Source organism: Odontesthes bonariensis, chromosome 13 (assembly GCF_027942865.1).
Source record: "Odontesthes bonariensis isolate fOdoBon6 chromosome 13, fOdoBon6.hap1, whole genome shotgun sequence".
Classification (NCBI taxonomy): domain Eukaryota; kingdom Metazoa; phylum Chordata; class Actinopteri; order Atheriniformes; family Atherinopsidae; genus Odontesthes; species Odontesthes bonariensis.
Window position 1 is genome coordinate 24,531,370 of NC_134518.1, and position 21,520 is coordinate 24,552,889.

The 21,520-nt window shown below is 41.3% G+C and overlaps 2 protein-coding genes across 4 annotated transcripts; one reads left to right on the forward strand and one right to left on the reverse strand.

The window, feature by feature from the left end:
* Nucleotides 1-454: 454 nt before the first annotated feature.
* Nucleotides 455-6,007, reverse strand: atp1b4 (ATPase Na+/K+ transporting subunit beta 4). The gene is made up of 9 exons (XM_075481735.1): nucleotides 5,824-6,007; nucleotides 5,586-5,654; nucleotides 4,789-5,005; nucleotides 3,109-3,237; nucleotides 2,877-2,981; nucleotides 2,363-2,562; nucleotides 1,780-1,836; nucleotides 1,600-1,692; nucleotides 455-1,511 (listed from the first exon to the last, which is right to left on the reverse strand). The coding sequence occupies exons 2-9, from the start codon at nucleotides 5,649-5,651 to the stop codon at nucleotides 1,350-1,352; spliced, it is 1,029 nt and encodes a 342-aa protein (XP_075337850.1). The 5' UTR covers nucleotides 5,652-5,654; nucleotides 5,824-6,007; the 3' UTR covers nucleotides 455-1,349.
* Nucleotides 6,008-8,106: 2,099 nt separating this feature from the next.
* On the forward strand, nucleotides 8,107-21,184 carry tmem255a (transmembrane protein 255A). Of its 3 annotated transcripts, none has more exons than XM_075481737.1 (10): nucleotides 8,107-8,483; nucleotides 11,129-11,295; nucleotides 11,806-11,868; nucleotides 13,889-13,978; nucleotides 16,645-16,710; nucleotides 16,863-16,948; nucleotides 17,139-17,210; nucleotides 17,565-17,727; nucleotides 19,289-19,435; nucleotides 19,869-21,184. In XM_075481737.1, the coding sequence occupies exons 1-10, from the start codon at nucleotides 8,216-8,218 to the stop codon at nucleotides 20,010-20,012; spliced, it is 1,266 nt and encodes a 421-aa protein (XP_075337852.1). In that variant the 5' UTR covers nucleotides 8,107-8,215; the 3' UTR covers nucleotides 20,013-21,184. The 3 variants fall into 3 exon arrangements, with proteins under 3 accessions (XP_075337852.1, XP_075337853.1, XP_075337854.1); XM_075481738.1 differs by having other exon boundaries at nucleotides 11,129-11,271; XM_075481739.1 differs by lacking the exon at nucleotides 17,139-17,210.
* Nucleotides 21,185-21,520: the final 336 nt, after the last annotated feature.

Sequence of the window (21,520 nt, forward strand, 5' to 3'; positions counted from 1 at the left end):
GCGTTGTTTGTGATTTTGAATCAATTTTCTCAGGTTATTGAATGAATAGACACGAAGTCTGCTGAAGACAGCCATGTTTCTCTCAGAGGGAACTGTTAAGAGTTTGTTCGTTTAAAGAATACCTGTAACTGGAGTTATACGATACGAAGCTTGAGTTTGAATCGTTTTATGAATAGTTTGGGACGTCTTGAATGACATGATTTAAAATTTAGAGGACAAGAAAATCCAATCATTGAACTGCTTGTCATCGAGACGCCTAATCATTTGTAGTGGATTCTCCAAAAGCTTGTGCATGTATTTGTAGAACAAAACTCGTTTGATTATTTTTTTTAATTTAGCTGTTTTAAAAGTTTTAATTCTTTAAAAGAAAAAAAGTAACTACAACTTCTGAAGCTTTATTGCAAATAAATGTTAACAGCTGAATCAGACTTGTGGAATAAAACTTAAGAATACATAAGAGAAAATTGTATTTATTATAAGTGCTGTAATAAGAATAAATACAATATTGAGACCATGTTTTAGTAGCACAGCTCAGGCAGGATTAATACTATCACAAAAAGTTGTGTTTTATGAAAAATGTCACGGACCTTTCACAAACTACTTCTTAGCAGAGTATTTCTCTTTATTGATCAGTCTTGTGTAGTATTTCATTTTTCAAAAGCACATGTTTTTACAGAAGAGGAAGTGAATACTTTTACCATAAACGTATGATACAGATCTATTCAACCAAAATATAGTAATCGTGTATTTGCTTTTAATATATATATATTTTTTTTTCTACTGCGTAAGTACAGTACGAGTCCTGCTTTCAGTGTTTGCATGAGAGTTTTCTTTGAATTCTTACAACATACATGTTTGAAAAATATAAAGCAAAACAAATTAGTACACTTTGTCACACAAGAATGTGCACGCAAAACCTTAATCTAACCTGGCAAAAAATTACTAATTCCCTAATAATGCTTTAAGTCATAATTGGATTTGCATAGCCAGAAAAAGCTAACTAATGGGCAGAGTGTAATTTAGTTTCATTAATCTTGCTAATCATTACAAAACATCAGGAACTGAACTGTAACTCGAACTATGCACTTGTCTTGTGCTCAGCACTGTCTGTTGTGGGTGCAGGTGCCAACAGCACACTCAAGGTTCAAAGATACAACAGAAAACACAAAAGTAAAACTCTACTTCTTGAGGATTTTGTTTCACAGCAGAAGGTGTGGATATTTAAAAGAAAGACGAGGAGAGGGAAATAGAGTATTTCAGGGAAAATAAATGTTCAACATAAATCTTTTCTTGTACACATTTTCCTGCCTTACGATGGGGAGCATCCCGCAGGCAGCGATATCTTTTCCTTATGCTCCAACATCCAGGGAGAACGTCACACTGCCCAGGTAGCGGTCAGTGGCTGAATCATTAATGATTCCCTCTCCATTCAGTTTGCATTGTACTTGGATGTGAGTGTCGTACTGCACTCCTGCAAAACGCACAGCCACCACCGGCGCAGAGTAGTTTACCTGTGACAAAAGACACAAAGGAGACTGAGACCTGACGGGTGTGGTGATCAGCCTGTGTCAATGCAATCATTCATGAACCGTCACTCACATGTCTGAGCTTCCCGTAGTACGGATAGTACTTCATGTTAAAAATGCTTTTAGGGAAAAACTCAAGGTTTCCCAAGGCCTCCGATGGTCCTTTCTGAGAGAGAAAAAGTTATTATCTTGACCTATTCTCACTTATTGCTCAAATTTGGCATGAAATTAAATGTGTTGGTGGTCACTTTACCTTAACTGCACAAGTCACATCTATTGGTTTGCCCTGGCCAGGTAAGTAACCAAGAATCTACAAAAGAGTAAAAACAGTTAAAGAATCCTCTCATTATGGAAATAAAAATGGAAATACCTTCTAATTTAATTCTATATCTTTGTCAGGTCTTAAAACTGAACTAATTCAGACTAAAATATTCCGATATTTGTGTAATGAAAATTGTAAATTTAATTAGAGTTTCCCCTTATATGCTCCTCTTTGTCCAGTGTTCGTTGAATGTGCTCACTGTCCATTAGATTAGCTTCACACTGAACCCCAGGAGGATATTTTTCCAACTTTTGATTGAAATATTTAAAATAATTCCCCTTTCTCCCATACTTCCATCTCTGCATAAAGTTACCACTCAAAATGTTAAAACAAAAAATGGTGCACAAATGGCCTCAGGCATCTTCGTGTTCTCCCGACAATGGCCACAAGATGTCACTAGAAACGAGATTACACAGTGCAGAAACAATGTATTTGTTCCTCTTGTTTGATCTTCCTTCCTCTGCTTTTGTGCTCAGCCTATAGACATACTTTAGGTTACTGGCACTCCTCTTACCCGGTTCATTCGAAGTAAAATGCATGGCCTTCCCTGAGAATAGCCATAGTGGGGATCCTTCAGCCCTGAACATTCACCCAACCAGGACCGCTTAAACTGACACGCTTTTCGCTCTGCGCTCTCCTGCAAGTCGTCCTGCATGAAGTATGTGTCATGTGTGCAGAGAATATTCTTCCTCTCCTGAACAGCATCACCATATGCTGAAAGTGGAGAGCAAAGAGTCAGAGAGGGAGGGAGAATGACAGAGGGGGGCATAAATAAACCTTTGCAGCAGCAACGCTCTGCCAGGCTCAGGCCTCTGGTTAAAAAGGCTTGACAAAAGCTGAGTGTGAAAAAACAAAACTGCACTGAATGGCTACCCCTCTGCCCACAAAGAGGCTTCCCTTCCCAGCATGCTCTGCAGGAAACGAATGGAAATACAGAACAAAGGTAGAGAAGATGAGGATTAACACGTTGCATGTCTCTTTAAGTCTCAACAGCCTCATCAGACCCCCACCCAGTCACATTCACTCACGTTTCAGATATTCCTCCATAGACCGGGCATACTTCCTCCAGGATTTGCGGTCAGATGCATTAAAAGCAATCTCGTGGCCTTCTAGGTGTGGGGCCATCGTCATACCTGCCAGTGGAGACCCAAAGACAGTCAACTGTGCAGAGACTGAAGTAGAACCAGGAGACAGAAGGACAGTAGAGCAGGGAGGAGGGTGAAAAAGGAGGTTGTAGTTTGAGTTTGGGGTTATATTTACCTGGTGGCATTACTCTATCATTGTAGGTGGGATGGTATGGACTAATAGACCACATGAGGCAAAACATACAGCCACCAAACATGGCTGCTAGAAACAAATAAAGTGCAGCATAGAAGAGCAGAATGAGGCCTAAAGAAGGAGAATGAAAAAAAGAGTTATTGGGATGATATTTTTTTTTCTGTTGCAGAGCACAGGCACAAAAGTGTCTTATGTAATAGACAACACGTCTCTAAGTTAATGATGTCTGATCTGTGTGAAGGGAAATAATGAACCAGTTTTTTTGTTTTTTTTTATGTAGTTTGTCTGGACTCCAGCTACTGTCCTTGATCAGCACGGACACTAATTTGTTTACAAAAGCACTGTCCCTCCTTCAATGTCTGGACCCATGAATAACTTCAATAGATTTTGCATGAACCCGACTGTACTGAGCTGATAAGAGAGCCCCGTAACAAAGAAATTCTGAAAGCTAGAGTTGTTCTGCAATTTTCAATTAACAGTCCATCAGCAACTAATCAAGCTAAACGTGTCCCAAATGAAATGGCTTTTGCAGTGCAGGCAATTTCACAGGGGACTAGCTGCAGCCAGCCTTGCGTCCCCAGAGCCACAAAGACCTTTCTGTTTGAGCTCAGTGAGAATTCTCCCAGCTGTCCTTTCACTCAGGAACACACTGAACCTCCGGTTACCATCGTAGTGAAGGTTTTTCTTTTTTTTTTTTTTGCAGCCATAGAGGCCCAGCCAGCTCCAAGGAGCCCCAATCACCCCACTCTGGTATTGTGTCCCCTCTTACACACTCATCTCACAGGACACACAGCACAGACTTCGACTCAGGCTCTTTCTTCAGCAGACACGTGGGCCCCACTCCTTCACAAGTGTGCACACTGGCTATGCAGCTGAAATCAGCTCTTAGCTCCAGTCTGGGGATGCAGCAATTTCAATTTATGCGTGAAAAACACACTTTCCTCAGATGCTGTCTCTACTCTCGGTCAGATCATGTTTGCCATTTTGTGCCGTGGTGATGAGGGAGGGGGCACAACTGAGTCACAGAGCAACTACTCTGGAAAGGGCTCCTCCATCATCATTGACTCATCAAAACTCCCCCAGTCTGTTGCTTCTGCCAAACACTTCATCAAAGCTCAATGGTGTAATGATCTATAACGGAAAAGAAGACATAAACATGTCTACGTGTTTGACTGCAACTGAGCGGCCATAAGCATGTTAGGTTCAGCAACGAGGTCGTCAGGGCTTTGAGAAAGAGGCTGTGGAGATCATGGTAAGATTTAGAGGAATGTGATTCCTGGCCAATGTGAGGCCTGGAACAGCGTGCTCCCGCTGGGGACACGTCCCCAGGCAGTCTGTTTTTGTCGGAACTCTCTGAATTGTCCATGCACCTATGTAAACATTGATCATGAGGACACACACGCACACACAGCACAGTGAGCAGAGTCACTGGTCTAGAGAGACATTTTACACCCTAAAAGCTATTCTCGAGTGCATCTTTTCATAAACATTTAATCCCAATGTGTGCTCTTAAGCTTGTTTAAGAAGAGCCAGCTATGATGCACTCTCTATTGAAACCGCAGATACTCTACACATGCACTAAAAAAATAAACTTTTGCATCATTCCAATTCTCCCTTCGCTCTCTCTGACAACACAGAACATCTCTTTCTTCATCAACTCACTCCAGCTCTTTCCAGAGCGACCCATGAATTCGTTGGTCTCTGCATTCCACAGGTATTTCTTCACGTCGTCTATTTTCTGGTGGAGCGTCCTCTGGGGAATCGGTCGTCGCTTCCATCTCTCAAAGTTCAGGTCTTCCTGCTCTAGAGGCTGATGCTCCGCCAGTTCCTCCTGCTCTTCCTCCAACTCTTGGCCATGTTTGAGTATCACTTTGGGAGGCTGAGGCGAAGAAGAAGGAGAAGAAGAAGAAGGAGCAGAAGAAGTGAAAAAGCCTTCACCGCACATTCTCTAAACTGCTGAGTTCTGCAGTCAACCTATTTTCTTTTCGAATCACTGCAGGAAAAAAATGGCATGCCTCCTGATCCGAGTATGACCGATAATATAAACTGCCAGACAGTGCTCTGCATGTTAATGAACATCACACTGATGGTCCTGTCCCCTGTTTCTGCAAATTATAAACCCGCTGGTGACCTTATGGCACTCGTTGGGAGAGCTGACCTCCCCTGAGTGGACCCTCCTGCTTGGAGCAGCAGCTGCAGACAGCAAAGCTGGAGGGTCACTCTTATATCCAGATGTTGCTCACTGACTGCATCCACAGACCAGGACACACTACACGACACTTGAAAGAGCACTCAAAAGGTTCTTTAAGTGAATCTGCTGTTTGTTTGTTTTAAACTACACGGCAGCTTTGAGATTACAGAATGACAACTTTTTCTGTCAAAAGAAAACGCTTCAGAGATCAAGGAGAACATGCCCTAATTAAACCTGAAGAAAAAACTGATTTAATCTCAGCACTTACAGGACTTGATGGATTATTTTTAAGGAGCGTCTCCTCAGCTCCTCCTTCTGTGGAACTGGGCTCCATATTCTTTATAAAAAGAACAGATATTTGTTCAAATATTCACAGTATCCACTGAACTCAAACATATTTTACCTACATACTTCTGTCTATACCAATCTACCTGGGTAACTGTAGGCCAACTCAAATAACGCCTGTATTTGTCACAAATAGAATTTCAATGAAAAAGCAGACATACCTGAAGTCTTCCTCTCAACGAACACGTGGATTAATAAGTCGGAAACCCTCTGTGACCCCTACAGACAGAGAATATTTGTCAAAAAGTAAGTGGGGATTTCATTAAAAAGTTTTAGGCATGCAGGGGGGACCGGTTGTGGAGAAGCTCCTTCAACTAGAAGCGCATCATAGTGAATGAAAGCCTGACTGAGAAAAACCGGGGGTGAAATAGAGAGTGCTTTTTTTTTGGGTCCCAGGGTCGTTTTGGCAGCACACTGGACCACAGCACTGCATTCTGTACACGCACACCATCATTCATTGTCTGCAAAGCAGGGCTGAGTCTGAAATAAAGCCTGAATGCAATATTTATAGCTTATCCCAACACAAGATACAGTCAGTCACTGCCTTGCTACATATTGTACACACAGACCTCTGAGAAATGAACGTGTATTTGTTAAGATTGGTGTTTATTTCTAATCTTTTTCTATGCGTCACAATTGAATCAGAACTTAAATGGGCCCTTGGGTAATGTCCCCGCACATGTATCCGCATTGATCCAGTTGTAGACGCATCCCGAGTCTTAGAGCAACTAGATACCATAAACTCTGCTCTGCTGAAGTTCAAGTAGTCCTCATCCCTGATCCAATCTGCACTCCGGTCACGTAACGCTCTGTTACCCCCCTGTAAAAGTGGGAGAAGGGGGACTTTTTTTTTTTTTTCAACTTTTACATGAAAAGAGAAAATGCGTCACGGAAAAATCAGTCCTTTAGATCTGCGCGGCAAAAACGTGCGCGTTTGCAAATGTGGATGTACTTTAGTCTACAGTATAGAGCCAATCATTTTTTTATCATCAGGACGGCGCTTAACAGGGATTATTTTGCAGGGAATTGCATAGTCATGTCCCCACAGTTTCCACAAGACGTTTTCTGTCCTCAAAATCTGTATTTTAGTCACTACGACAGGCTGCATGTGCGCTGGCCACGTGCATCTCATTCACTTTGCATCTTTTCTTTTTTTTTCAGAAGGGCTGTGGTGTATTGACAAGATGCAGCTCATTAGGGGCCAGTTTGTGTTATATAGTTACACAGTATTTTAGTCACGTGATGTAGCTGAAGGCTGCACAAAAACACTTTGATGACTCTGTGGTTCTTTGCAAACTTTACATTTTTAAGTTATTTCAATAAGCAGTGACAACATCTATTTTATGGGAAAATGCTTCAGTTCGATGAATGAATACAAATTTAAACATGTCACAAAGATTGAACTCAGTATAGAAACATTTTAATATGCAATACAACAACAAGACATTAGCTATTTGATGTTTTATCTGTCAAGCACAAGTAACAGATTTAGGGCCCCCTCTTCCTCCCCCCTTTTGTACTGTCACTTACATAACTTATTCATCTTAACTAGGCCTATATATTTTTTTGTAACTGTAATTAACAGCATCAAAACGCTGCATTTTATCTAAAGTTTTTTTCCTCACATAGCCTACATGTCTAAATAACATCAGCCACAAATTAAGACACACATACAAGACACTGAATGTCGTATAGTCAGTAAGCTAGTTTGGCGACACAAAACCTGTTTCACAAGAGTCTTTAAGACACGTGAATGCAGCATAACGGCGAGGAATAATTCATTTCCACGTCCGCTTGCCCTGAACGTAACTTTGTATTTGTACCGGTAGATGGCGCTAGAGGCTCCACCCGAGCAGAGCCGTGAGATGTATATATCTCTATATAGCCTACGGCTCTCCATCCGAGCCTCCGACTTTCTCCCAAACAATGCAGAGTAGCTCCAAATCTACGAAAACTACTTTAACATTGATATGTATATCTTTTAATTAAAGAAAGTGCGAAAAATACCCCCCAAAAACAATAGTTTACACCTGCTTTTAAATATGCGCCTTAAATGTAAGCGTGTGATCTGTCACAATATTACCGTTACTTTTCAATTTTTATCAACTAATTGGGTTAACTATTTTTTCTATGAAGTATTGAGACTCTACAGTAATCATTTAATTTCCAAATGTAACATTTTTCAACTGGTTCAAAAAATCATCCATCCTGTTGCTTTGAACGTATAGGTCATAGTTATTGTATTAACACTATATTAAAAATGGCGGTGGACAGTATTATACTATAATAATATACCTATAATAGGTGACATGTTTGCAACGGAAAGTGAGAGAAATGCGATTGTTACGTGCAGGGACGTGGGGGGACATGGTATCGTTACACCGCTTCAATAGGAGTAGGAGTACCGGCTGCCAGAATACTCTGTTTTTAGAGTAGGCTGTGTGTGTGACATGCGCACATACAGCCAGCAGCAGCACCAGCAACCTGCTGTCCAACACCGACACACCGTGAGGACGGAGACCGACAGACGCCTCAGCCGCCGCGGGGATGTGAATGAGACGGACTCGGGCTCAGCGGTGCTGTCTGTCAGAGAATGCCACAGCAAGTCAACACATCGTTGGCGTTGGATTACGATTGTCTCCCGTTAGCTCTCAGATTTATATCGCTCATTTACACTGTGTCGTGATTGTTGATTTTTTTTTTTTTTTTTTTTTTTTTAATTTGCAAGAGGATCGCAGAGGAACACATCGTCCAACCAGCATGCCTCCCCCTCCTCACAGCCTTCAATCCAGCGGGCTGACTCTCTCTGAAACAAGCATGGGTAGGTGTGAGCAAGGTCACCAGCGTGTCTGCAGCAGGTTTTCGTCAATGAAATAAAACGCTAATTGGACAAATTTGCAATGCGGGGATACTGTAAGGCGCGTATTAATGGTTTGTAAAAACTAATGCCAGCAATAGCGTTCATTCACAGATGTTATCGAATACACTGACGGCATCTCCCCCCTTATAAAATGAGATAAAACACTCGTTGCATCACCAGGCGGGTTTGTGTTTTTTTCTGGTCCAGGCCGCAGCGCGTCACTGCAGGTGCGGCGGCGCTGAGCAACCACATCAGTCTCTATGTTTGGCTCTGATGTCTCCTGCCGCACAGGTTTTTGGCAAGATGTTTGGCAGCTACCTTGAAAGGGAAATCAATTCAACGATCCAGTAATGTACGGGAAGGACAGCGGCTGTATTTTGTATAGTCCAGAGCGGGTAGAACATTGCTGATTGAAACCTTTTAAATTACATTATTAAATCACAGTTGAAATGAGCTTCAGACATCTTACTTTTTTTTATTTCACAGTGGATGAAATGGTCCCTCAGATGTGAGGTATCACAATGTTAAAACCGAAGTGTTCATCACTAATTTAATGATGCAAAAACAAGTGTTGTTGTTACATAAGCAGCAAAGAAAACCGCCTTTAGAGTAGCAATGTAGACCACTGAAAGTATAATCACTGTATAATTGTTCGAATATATCCCTCAGCTCTGCATGCTGGTAATGTTTTGTGGATCACTAGTCCCACAGCTTGTGAGCTTCGCCCCTGTCCACATTGTGACACTGAATCTTTAAGTTTACAGAAGCAGAGTGCCTTTTCTTGTTGACCTCCACATTTGCGCATCAGTATTCATTAGCACTCAAGTGCGTCTTTGGCCTCCAGTTGTTCATAAAACAGAGTGCAGAGTTGAATTAGCTGATCTGTGAGGTCTTAAACGGGTATGATGACACAATAAACCTTACTAGGAGGAAATAAGATTGATGGAGGAGAGCTGATGTTGTGTTGTTGCACAGAAAGATGCAAGCAGGGCTATTACTGAAACAAGTGCATGAGAGAAAGGGATTAAGTTGGTTTATGGTTTGTATTTATTTTAGCAGTCTTCTAGTCTTGTTGACTACCCAAAGCACTTTTATACTACAAGCCACATTCACCCGTTCACTCATACGGCACGTCTTAAGTCCATAAAGCGTAACAGGTTTCCTCTTTTCCCCATTCGCACACCTGTGAACCGGAGGGATACAGAGAAGCTGGGAATGAAACCACCAACCCTCCCATTGTTCCTCCTCCTGAGCTACAGCTCATGTCTGAAATCAGTACTTATCTACAGTACTGTGCATAAGTCCTTATCTCTTCATGTTTAGCTTCTAGGAGGCTTCAATGCAGTCTTTGTTGACCAATAGTTCTTTCTGAAGAAGTTTTCCTCTGGATGTTTGTTGCTTTTTTAACTCGTGCTGTACCTCACATGAACCAGTGTTGTGTCCACACATAACATAAAACTTAGCAAAGAACCAATTTCATATTGTATCTTTAGGCACTTTGTTGCCATTTCTTTCTTTGCATCTACAAAAACGCCAAAGATAACTCAGTTTGGCTGAATATAAAATGGTATTTTTGCACCAACAAGGTGATTCTCAAAGCTGAAAACTTGGCACATCTCAGCATGGTGTGCAGTGCGTCCCTGAAAATTTGAGGAAACGGGACAAGTGGAGGACAGAAGAAGAAGTGTCAGGCCTAAAAAAAACTTATCTACAGCAGATGAGCAGTATCTGAAAGTGATGTCCTTCAGAAAGAAGAAGAGCTTTGAAATGTCCTTCAAGAAGCCTGAGGAACTATTCCTGAAGACTTACTGTACTTCAAGACTTACATGCCAAGTTATCGTGACTACACTGACTTAATGTGTAGGATGCATGTGCAGCTGCCTCTTCCCGTAAACAGCAGTTTATTGTGCATGAATGAATCATGTCTTCCAAACAGGTGCTACGATAAAAACAACTGCGCATCTGTGGTTCCCCAAGTTCAACTTCTTTGTTGCATAACTAGGCCTTAAAGCACAGGTTTTCATAACTACCGATACCACCAATGATAATATAAAAGTAAAAACATCAGATTTAATCATATTTTCATCATTAGTAACAAAGTAATTTGTTTTTAGAGGAACTCTGAAGTTTCACATGTTTTCTAATTCAGTTTCATTGTGAGAGTTGTACAATATGTGCGAATCTGTGAAGATTTCTGTGACAATAATAGGGCCTTGCTGGATATGTTAATATGTTGGAATAATCGTTAATATTATAATTTCAACAAGTTAGCGTCACAGAAGTTGAGTCATTTTATGCTGTTGGGAAAAGTCGTTTTCTTTCCATTCGTCTTGTATAACTGCACAAACAATACAGTCCATTAGCTGCAATTTTTGGCTGTTTTTAAAACTTCCTCCGAGACACCTCAAAAAGGTTCACATTAATGGTCAAAGGGATGGAGCCACAGTAATGATGATTGAGTCACGAATGTGTTTCCTGACTTCCCACTACATCAGTGCTTGTGGTTAATTCTTAGCAGCGGGATCATGTTCTAATTAAATCACTGCGCTGCTCACGTCACAGTATGATGCCGGCAATAATGTTCACTTATTTTCTTGCACTTCTAGGTTCTTTTAAGAGGAGGAAGAGGAAATCCATAATCGTAACAGTGATGCTGCTCATTGTATCTCTGCTCATCCTCATCTTCGGCCTGGCAGCGACCACCAGGACGCAGAACATCACTGTGGGAGGCTACTACCCCGGAGTCATCGTGAGTGCTCATTCACACCTGCAGGTAGCAGCGACAGACACAACACAGCAGGCCCGTTCGGAATGAGTCAAGCCTCAGTGAAGTAAGCGTGTTTCCAGTGAGCTCTGCCCACTCCTGGACAGCGATGGACCTCATCTCTGAAGCTCCCTGAGGGGTGGTATTTTCCCCACATTCATTATTTAGCATCGCTGTCATTAGACTCACGTTGAGTGAGGTGAAGAGTCCACTCATTTGTTTTCCTCACAGTACTCAGCTTTTTTAGCACTCTGCCTTACCTAAAGAGCTGCCCTGCCACTGTGCATCTGTTACATCAGGTTCCTCGCATTCAAAGTTCAGATATTTCAAACGTAGGCCAAATTCACAGAGACAGGCAAACTGTTAAGTAGGACATTACATTAATTATAACGTGGGATTATTTATTAATAACAACTACTTAATGAAGGTCCCTCAGAGCTTGACAACGGTGTGCTGTGAAATCAAAGCCTAATAGTTATATTAGATAAATGCCCTAACAGCTCATTTTCCTCTTTTCAGCTGGGCTTTGGCTCCTTTCTGGGAATTATTGGCGCTCATTTGATAGAGAACAAGAGGCAGATGGTAAGAGGATTTATATTACTTTTGTGCATTGAGATCCCTTTCGGTGCTTGTTGTCCTCTTGTCCCTATAGTCACAGATCGCTGTTATTAAATTGCATATCAGTCCCAGTTACGCTTCGACAGCCTGCACAGCTTGATTATGTTGTAAATGTGGCAATGAGCGGTAGACCCAACCCGGGCCGTGAGTCCCGGTTGGCCTGAGGATGTTTGTGTTGTGTATCGGAGCATGTATCCTGGACATTGAGGGGGGAGGGGCCGGGTGGGGGATGCGACCAGAAATAGAAATAGGGTGTAAGTGGAGGAGGACAGATGTCTGCGCTAGAATGTGGTGGAAGGAAACAGCAAATGATTGAAGCAGGTGGGAGGTGCCGGTGTGGTTCTGTCAGAGCCGAAATGAAGAATGTGTTTGTGCCGTGACACCTTTTTCCCATAATGCAGCAGGAATTCCAGTCAGTGATACTGCAGACTGAGCTATGGCATGCTACATCATACTGATTTAAAATGTTATTGCAAGCGCCATAAAATGTGATGATGTTATTTACAGTTTGACTGTTTACATCTTCTCCTTAGAAGCAGAGGAAAAAATGACGTTAGAACTCACTCTCACAACTGTTTTCAGGACTATTTAACATGCAAATTGTTGCTGCCTTTGAATTTTTGATGCATGATAGCTAAGAGTCTTTACAGCAGTCAAACTTTCAAATTGAAGAAACTGGGTATGAACAAAGGGAATAAAAGCAGAAAAAGTTTTTGCAAGTCAAACAGCTGTTAGTCAGGTTTTTTACATTACTTGACCAACAAGTAACTCTGCTTAAAGCATAACTGCTGAGATGCATGTTAGCATCAGATTATAAATGACCACTTGAAGACTTTAGAGTTTAGTGAAAGCATAATTATGATAATCGGTACAATAATGAGGCGCATTTCTTATTCTTAAACATTAAGATGATACATTTGATTGATGTTGATTTAGGGGCCCAACACCAGTCTGTTGATCATTAAATTAAAAAACACCTCAAAACCTAACCATTGAAAGGCTCACCCCACAAAATTCCCCTTTATTTGCCTCCGAGCAGAGAGGTTTACCATCTCCTGTGCCTTTAATTCAGATTTGCCAGGTCTAAAAACATTACAAAGCATAGAAAAAGTTATCGTTAGCTCAGACTGAGCTTTGAGATTGCAAAGCGCATACAACAAAAATCAAATGATACGAGTAAGAAGAAAAGTCAAGTCACTTTTTATTCATATAACATACTTAAAAGAACTCAAGTTAAACCCAAAGTGTTTTCCACAAAGGGCGATGAAAGAAATCAAATCAGATTTTTTTTTATCACATAAGATTAATTACAGGCTTTGTACAAAGGCAAATGCATTTATCTGAGAATAAAATGTCTCTTTTCTGAAAACATATTGACCTTAAAAAACTGAGGACATACCAGTGCTCTTTTTTTCTCTAAAACATAGAATCAACTTAGATCGGTTTGTGATGTGTAAAGAGAACCAAAGCATGTAGAAATCAGCTTTCAGCCTTTTTCACTGACTCTTGCGGTCCGTGTTACCATCTAGCTTCTCGACGTGTGATGTCACTGGTGTTGCTACCCTGCAAAGTGAGGCGGCTGCGGACAGGATGGGGCGTAACTGAAGACTTGTTACGTTTCACCATGAGTGACAGGTGGAGAGTTGCTTGAGTGAGTGGCGCTGGTTTCAGGGTGCTAGCGCCTGTAAAGAGTTGATTACAATGCTGGCAGTTAACAGACTACAACACTTCCACTGCCATGACCGACATCTACTAACTACCGACCCCACTTTCCTGTCATTCATTACCACATGTGCACGTTTGTATACATTAGTGTTGCGTGTCTTGTGTATTCATGTTGGGTGTATTTAGGTGAAATTAAAGCCTCCCAGAGCCAAAGGTGTGAGAAAGTCAAAATGGAGAATGTTTAGTCTTCAATAGAAACTGAAATACCAAAGAGTGATGTGGAGTCATGAAGCTGGTGCTCCTCTGTTTTCTTCCGCAGTTAGTGGCATCCATCGTGTTTATCAGCTTCGGAGTGGTGGCCGCCTTCTGTTGCGCTATCGTTGACGGAGTTTTTGCAGCGAGGCACATTGTAAGTATCACAAAAGCTTTTACTTCATTTTAGAGATAAAAACTCAGATAACGCTAATGCTTCAGCTTATGAAAACGTCGTATTCAGTGCAAACCCCAGAGACTTAACGTGCTCTGCAACAAGTGGACGTGGCTCGGATACAGTTATGTGGTAAAGAAAGTGCTACCTTTTTAATTCACATCTGCAAACTGCTTCTGCATTTTGGTTGATTGTTTTCATTGACATGGTGTGATATGTGTTGGTGTGCATTACCTCATCTTAAAACCTGGTAAGTCCTGATATGTAAAACCTTAGAATTGAGAGAGGGTGTACTTTCTGGCTGCAGCAGCTGCCGCACCCCTCTCAGTGGATCAAATATATTCAGTGATAGAGGAAAGTCATTCTCTGTGATGCAAAGTAGAAAAACAATGAGCAACCACTAATGCACTGTAAAAACAATTATGCTAAAATAGCTTATGGCGGACTGAAAAGGGAGATTGCCATTAGTAGCTTTTTATTTGCCAGTGGTGCCAGTGAAGTGGAAATTTTAGTTTCAAGCCATATTTGTACACTGACGCACTGTTGAATGAGAGAAAATTAGGAGCATCAATGTGATGCAATGACCTAGTTTAGACTTTTTGTTTTTGTTGATCTAAATGTCTGCTTTTTGTTTTACTTTGTCAAACTAAACCACATTATTGGTGCCACAATACACAATATTGTCTTGATTTTCTCAGAATCAAATGTACACACAGTCCTGATTTCTGCAGCTCGTTAAAACAAACTCATGTTTCATAAAAGTTGTTATGGGTAACTAAAACGTAGTCGCTGGAGAAAAATGTTGGAACTGGTGACATGTGAAATGACTGGAAGAATCTGGAGACATCTCTGTGTGGAAAGGACACGGCTGAAGTATTGGATGCTTGTTATCTTCAGGCAGCTCTGCATTACAAACAGACCTGGTTCTGTCCTGGAAATGACTGCATGGACTCAGGAACACTTCCAGAAATCATTGACTGTGAACACAGTTCACTGTACCATCCACAGGTTAAAGCTCCGTCAAGAAAAGAAGAAGCCACATGTGAACATGACCCAGAAACACTGCTGTCCTCTCTGGGCCAAAGCTCATTTAAAATAGACTGAGGCAAAACTGTTCTGTGGTCAGATAAATCAAAATTTGAAATGCTTATGTACTTATTATGTACTTGTCAAATTATGGATGTCACATCCTCTGGACTAATAAGGGACCACCATAACAGACTGGCTGTTATCAGCTCTCAGTTCAAAAGCCTGCATCTCTGATGGTACGGGGCTGCATTAGTGTCTATGAAAGTGGAAACTTGCACATCTGGATAGGAAAAATCCGGGCTGAATTGTATTTACAGGATTAAGAGCAACACATGCTTCCATCCTGATAACATCCTTTTCAGAAAAAGCCTTGAATAATTCAGCATGTTAATGCTAAATCACATACTGCATCTATTACAACAGCACGGCTTCATAGAAGAAGAGTCCTGGTGCTGGACTGACCTTTCACCAGCTGAAAACATTTTAAATATAACAAAGATGACCCAGAACTCTTTTGCAGCTCGAGTCCTATATGAGACAAAAATGGGACATCATTCCTCTCCCAACGGTTCAGCAGCTGGTCTCCTCAGTTCCCAGATGTTTACTGTTAAAAGAAGACAGGATGCTACAGCGGAAACATGGACCTGTCCCAACATTTCTGACACATGTTGCTGCCATCAACTTATATTATAATTATTAGATGAACTAAGATTTTTCATGAAATCATTAAATGTCTCACTTTCAATGTTTGATGTCTTCTATGTTCTATTGTGAGTGAAACGTCGGTTCATGAGCTTGGCAAATCTTTGCTTTCTGTCTACGTTTTACAAAGTGTTCAAACGTTTTTGGGAATTTGGGTTGTGAACGTCTTTATATGGGGTGTTTATGACTTCATAAAGGTCTCACAGCGAACTCAACCGCTGACTAACTGCTTCAGACAGGAGCAACCTTTATTATTATGATTATGATATATTGATGAGAAATATTGATAAATGAATTATTATTATAGAAACTATAGCAACATCCAACTTCCATGTATTGTATGATATTTCCTGTTATATTTGTTAGAATGGGTCGTTACAAACATTCATTTTTATGTTACTAACAGAAATAAAAATTCAGTGAAGCAAAACTTTATAACATTTTACAGATAAGAAAAAAAAAATTGTCTTTCCAGGCTTGTTTTTTTTTTTTAGACATTTTAAAAATCTAAATATACCATAAAAGCCAGAAGATGTGATCTCTGCCCCTACTTGTTGGCCATCCAAAGTAGAAATAGAAATAGAAGTTCAGCTGTGACCCAACGAGTCATGTGCTGGAATACCAGTGACCGAGCTCGCCCTGTCAGTTACGTATTATAGAATTACATGTCAGCATCATATCAAGTGAGACAATTCGGCTTTTAATTTGCAACAACAGATCAACCTTATCAGTAATATTGAATGGTGAACAGTAAACTGTCCCAGAGGCCTTTCAAATTGATATAATTCTCACACTTTTCTTTGTAAAGTCCTGAATTAGTTGCTGTGTGTTAGACTAAAGCAGCTTAGTTATTTCTTTATTCTTCTGATGTCGTTTTTTTCGTAGATAAATTAGTGGTGTCACTTATTGCCTTGCAGGACCTCAGGCCTCTGTACGCTGGCCGCTGTGAGTATCACTTCAGTGAGACTGCATCTGAGCGGGACGTAAGAAACATGAAACATTCACTCAGTTTTCACACATTAAATGCTGAATTCGGCCTCAGTACTCTCTCTGTCGGTGTGGCCATTACTTGTATAGTAACGAACTGTGTAGGAACCGCGAAGGGAAGAGACATGAAATAATTTGTGACCTTCAGGTGCCGTGTCAGACATCGCGCACGTCCTGCAACCTGCGCGTGAAGAGCAACACCTGTTACTGCTGCGACCTCTACAACTGCGGGAAGTGAGTACGCTGAGTAGCCGGGCGCCCGGCGGAGCTCTGAATCAGTGGCTACTCGCTTCTCAGTGTTGCTTTGATTGTTTGAATTCTTTGACGTGTACCTTTGTGTCATTTGAGTGGGAGATTAATTTGCATTGCAGCCTTGATTGTATTAGAACAAGAATGTTTCTTTTCTTTTTGACCTTTGTTTCAGAGAACATCCTCTTATGGGACTTCAGAATAAAGATGTTTTGAAAAAGTTTAGGAAATCATCCATGATTTGGAAGTAGGTCCCTCTTTTTAGACCAATAATCGCCATTATTGATGAGTACATTATCTTTTCATCTAGATGTCGACTTTTGCCTAAAAACCATCATAGAAATGTGCTGTAGGCTTCTCTGCATGTCCTGCTTGAACAAACATTCATCCATGTCCTCATCTCAGTTTCCCTGCTCTTTTCAGTGGCTCAGTGAAACTCTCTAAACTAATCAACCATAAATCAAAAGCTGCTACACATCTTTCACTGCTTCCTGTTGATTTGGTTGAAGTAGGTGCATTGTTAAAAACTACTTAACTCTGTCAGTGACTTTTGTGGCTTGACTGTAGGCTGTTTCCCTCTCTGTTCCACTCACTGGCCTAGCCGTGCTGAGCTTATGGGAGGCTACCACGAGTACACAGAGGTGAAAAGCTGCCAGGACGTGGTGCACCTCTACCACCTGTTGTGGTCCGCTACCATCCTCAACATCGTGGCCCTCTTTCTGGGCATCATTACTGCTGCTGTCCTCGGAGGCTTCAAAGACATGGTATGTGCTGTATTCACCCACAAAATTTACTGTGACAGATTTGTCAAACGAGAGCTTTGATGATGCATTAATCCCTTAGCTGATAGTGGTGGTTCGCTACATGTTAATGTCTTTTTAATCATCTGGTGTTTAATAGCCTGGGTAGATTAAATACTGTGAAAGTCTTGATCCATCACTCATTTCTTTATAGTTTCTCTCCAAGGAACCAGACTTCATCTTTAAGGTGGTGTTAAGCAATAGTTCTCCAGACTTGCTGAGGCTCCTTCAAAGTTTTCACTCATTTTCAGTCCAGTTTTTGTACCTGACGTATAATAAATGTGTATTTTGTTTGTGAAGTCACTTACACTGACTTATGGTACAATGTAGCATAAAAAAAGCAGCTAACTGAAGTGTTACGTCCAGACAAAACATAGAACTTAACAAAGAAACTGTAAACAGCAAATAATTTGTTCCCATTTTTCGCTGCATCTATGTCAGTTATGGGGTGGCAGCACATGGATGCGGACTACAGAGGTAGAAAGAAAACTTGGTTTATTCACAAAAAACAAGGTTAACAAAAGGCGCGGCTGAGCCGGATGAAAAAACTAGACTGTGGGGACAAAAACATGAATGTGACTGTGACCAGAAAAAACAAAAGACTAGAAATGGCATGAACAAAAGCACTTAGCTTTGATGTCGTGGCGTGGCATGGCATGAAGGGAGAAGAAATTCACAAAATGAAAGGGGAAACCTGGAAACTAAATACTGAACTGGGTGATTGGTGAATGAGTGCAGCTGGGGACAATGAAAACAGGTGATGTGAGTGAAACTAATGACCTGGCATGGGAAGTGAGGGAAAAACAATGGCAAAACTTAACTAAACATGGACTTAAACTAAGACATGACTACGCATGATAAAAACACAAAACCAAAAACATAGGGAAAACCCCATGAACGTGACAATCTATGTAGAAGGCCAAAGATAATGCAGTTTGACAGACATAAAATAGTATTTTTGCACCACCGAGGTAATTCCCAAAGAGGTAAAATAGGCAAAAAAGTATCTATCATATATCTCAGCATGGTGTGCTGTGTGTGATAGTATGTTTTGGAATAAGCCAGACCTGATTGATGCTGCATGACTTTTGAAGGGTCAACATTATGATTTATGGCACCAGTAGGTTTATAGAAAAAATATTACCAGTATGTTTGGACTTTCCTTATAGAAACCATATGGTGAAACAGTATTAAAGAATACTCTCCACTAAAGACTACTGCTTCCAGTCACATCTTTTTTTACTCTTGGTCCTGATGACATCAGAACGGCTGCCGGGGAAACCCTCCTAACAGTGTGTCTTTCAAAATTTGAGGAAACTGGACAAGTGGCAGCAGATGAAAAGCATCTGAAAGTGACGTACTCAGGAAACAAGAAAAAAAATCCAGCAAAGACCTTCAGTTGATCTATCTACTGTTCGCTGAGACTTCATCAGAAATGGTCTCCATGGAAGGGTGGCTGTCAAGAAGCCATTCTTAAGGAGTGAGGTATGAGGTTTAAGACTAACTTGCTTTACTTCTCCATCAGACACCCTCTCTTGCCTCAGAGAGCTCATCTGAACCAGAGGCCATCGCTGCTTCGGTCCGCCCCGAGCCCCCTCGGCCCACCACTTCCCTCAACCCGTATCGCAGCGCTGCCCCCTGCCTGCCGCCTTACACGGCCTACGATGTGCAGGTACAGGGCCGCATCAAACCTGCATGAGAACAGCATCGTAATTTGTTCTGGCTCAGCGTGACATATCATAATCAATATTCTGCACCTAAAATTTGATTTTCAGTAACAGATTTGTATCAGTAAGTTTGTGGATGTGGGATTGATTCATCATAAAAAACAGTGATTGTACTTACTGTAATGGAACATGTTACCTCGTAACAGTAGAGCTACGTGGCGCAATTATAAGCTGTGACGGAGAATAGTTGTTAGTTGGATATATTGATTATTTTCATGGGATTTAAGTAAACTATATATATTATATATATATAAACTATATATTCATATATCTCTATATATATAGAGATATATATATATTTCTTTAAATATTTAATACTGACAGTTGATATCCAGAAAACAGAAATAACTCTAATCAATGCTTTGCTGTTTCCTGCAGGGCTCCTACATGTTTCCTGACTCCTCAGGCCTGTCAGATGACTCCCAGTCTGGAACCAGCCACCTGTGGCCCACTATGATTCCTCCTCGCTACTCTCCTCCTCACGACCACCCTGACGAGAAGCCGCCACCGTACAGCCCGTAAGGCGGCTGCGGGTGCAGAAAACCCCTGCGGTGTCACCAGGTGTTGTTGCCGAGCGAGGCGTTTGCTCAGTTCCTCTGAGCTTTTCCTCACATTTTTTTGGAAGTGTGTTGAAGAAAAGGACGTGAGGAAGAGGCGAACGTCCACAGAAAACTCAAACTTAGCCCAGCTGAGGGGAGCAGGTGTTCCCCGGGCATCACTAACACTCTGGTCTGCAATGTGTGCATGTGCGTGTGTGTGCACATACACATCAAGAGACAACCTGCTCAGTGTCAGGACTGTTTACACATCTATCTGCCTTAATGAATATGTACTTCCAACACTGCACATTCGGACTTAACCTGTACAGAAACTCTCTTCCAGCTCATGCTTTACGTTCACGTGTCTTTAGTGGAAACTGTAAACGCTTCCTGCCTCAAAGAACAGAGGACACAGTCACAGAGAGGATGTGGACAGATTAACAGAGACACTACTCCTTTGTGGCGCTAAATACGAGTTCAGTGAAAGCTTTGGTGTCTTCCCCAAATATAATATGGCTTGAGAATTCTAAATTTTAGAGCTGTAGCCCAAGCAGTCACTTCTTTAGCAGTCAATGGTGTCACTGAACATTATTAAAAGTAAAGTTAGCCGGTATTACATGATCATAATGTATGTACAACAGTATGATATACAGTTAGCACAGTTAGGCCTAAGGTATACAAACAGATCATGATATCTATCATCTCCTCGATGTGCGGTGAGCAGAGCAGAGTTAACAATAAACTATTGTAGGTATGATAGTTGCTGTAGGTGTTATCAGTGACACTGAACCCTATTTATTGTGTTTCCACTGAAAGCTGCAAAGCAGGCATGCGTAAGTATGTGTCTTCTCGCGTTGTAAGTAGTAATGTCACATAAAAAAAAAAAAATCTGAAATGTGTTGCCAGAATTCACACTAACAAGGTTGCATGTGAACAGTTAGAGCTGGATTCACCGATTGAAGGTGTCAATAACAGTAGAAGAAGTCTTCGCCGAGGAGGAGGGATTGAGGCAGAATTGCACACTTTGTCAATGTCCATGAAAACAGCTCCTGTCAGCTTTAATCACTGCTTTTTATAATTTAAACATCACATTCTCAGGAGCGGATAAGTGTTTGGCTCCTTCTTTGTCTTGCCATTAAAATTTGTTTTGTGTAAGTCACATAGCATGTCTTATTTCCAGGGTGACACGAAAGAGTTACTGAGGATGAAACCCCCTGATTCAGATGATGCTGTTGGGTTGATACTCTGGCTCTGTGTAAAGAAGAGTTGGGTGGGTTGTCATTAGGTTTGTTGGACAAACACATGCTGGGTGAGCTGCGTTACATCCGATGTGCCGTACAAGTTTACGCCTTTTATAATGAAGAACTGTGGAAAATGAGAGGGTTCGTGCAGTTTTTACAGTTCGGTTGGATTTTTGTAAGAAGAAAAAGGAGAACAAGCACTCTCGCATCACTGCAAGTCAGGGTTCCCAGTTCGAATCCTGGCTGTGAC

Excerpts from the sequence above, each read along its gene's own strand:
- atp1b4 (XM_075481735.1), bottom strand. The coding sequence starts at position 5,651 with ATGGAGCCCAGTTCCACAGAAGGAGGAGCTGAGGAGACGCTCCTTAAA. Across the intron at positions 3,238-4,788 it reads TCGCTCTGGAAAGAGCTGGA|GCCTCATTCTGCTCTTCTAT; the intron begins GTGAGTTGATGA and ends CTCCTTCTTTAG. Across the intron at positions 1,693-1,779 it reads ATGTGACTTGTGCAGTTAAG|AAAGGACCATCGGAGGCCTT; the intron begins GTAAAGTGACCA and ends TTTCTCTCTCAG.
- tmem255a (XM_075481737.1), top strand. The coding sequence starts at position 8,216 with ATGAGACGGACTCGGGCTCAGCGGTGCTGTCTGTCAGAGAATGCCACA. Across the intron at positions 11,296-11,805 it reads GTGCTCATTCACACCTGCAG|CTGGGCTTTGGCTCCTTTCT; the intron begins GTAGCAGCGACA and ends TCCTCTTTTCAG. Across the intron at positions 17,728-19,288 it reads TCGGAGGCTTCAAAGACATG|ACACCCTCTCTTGCCTCAGA; the intron begins GTATGTGCTGTA and ends CTTCTCCATCAG.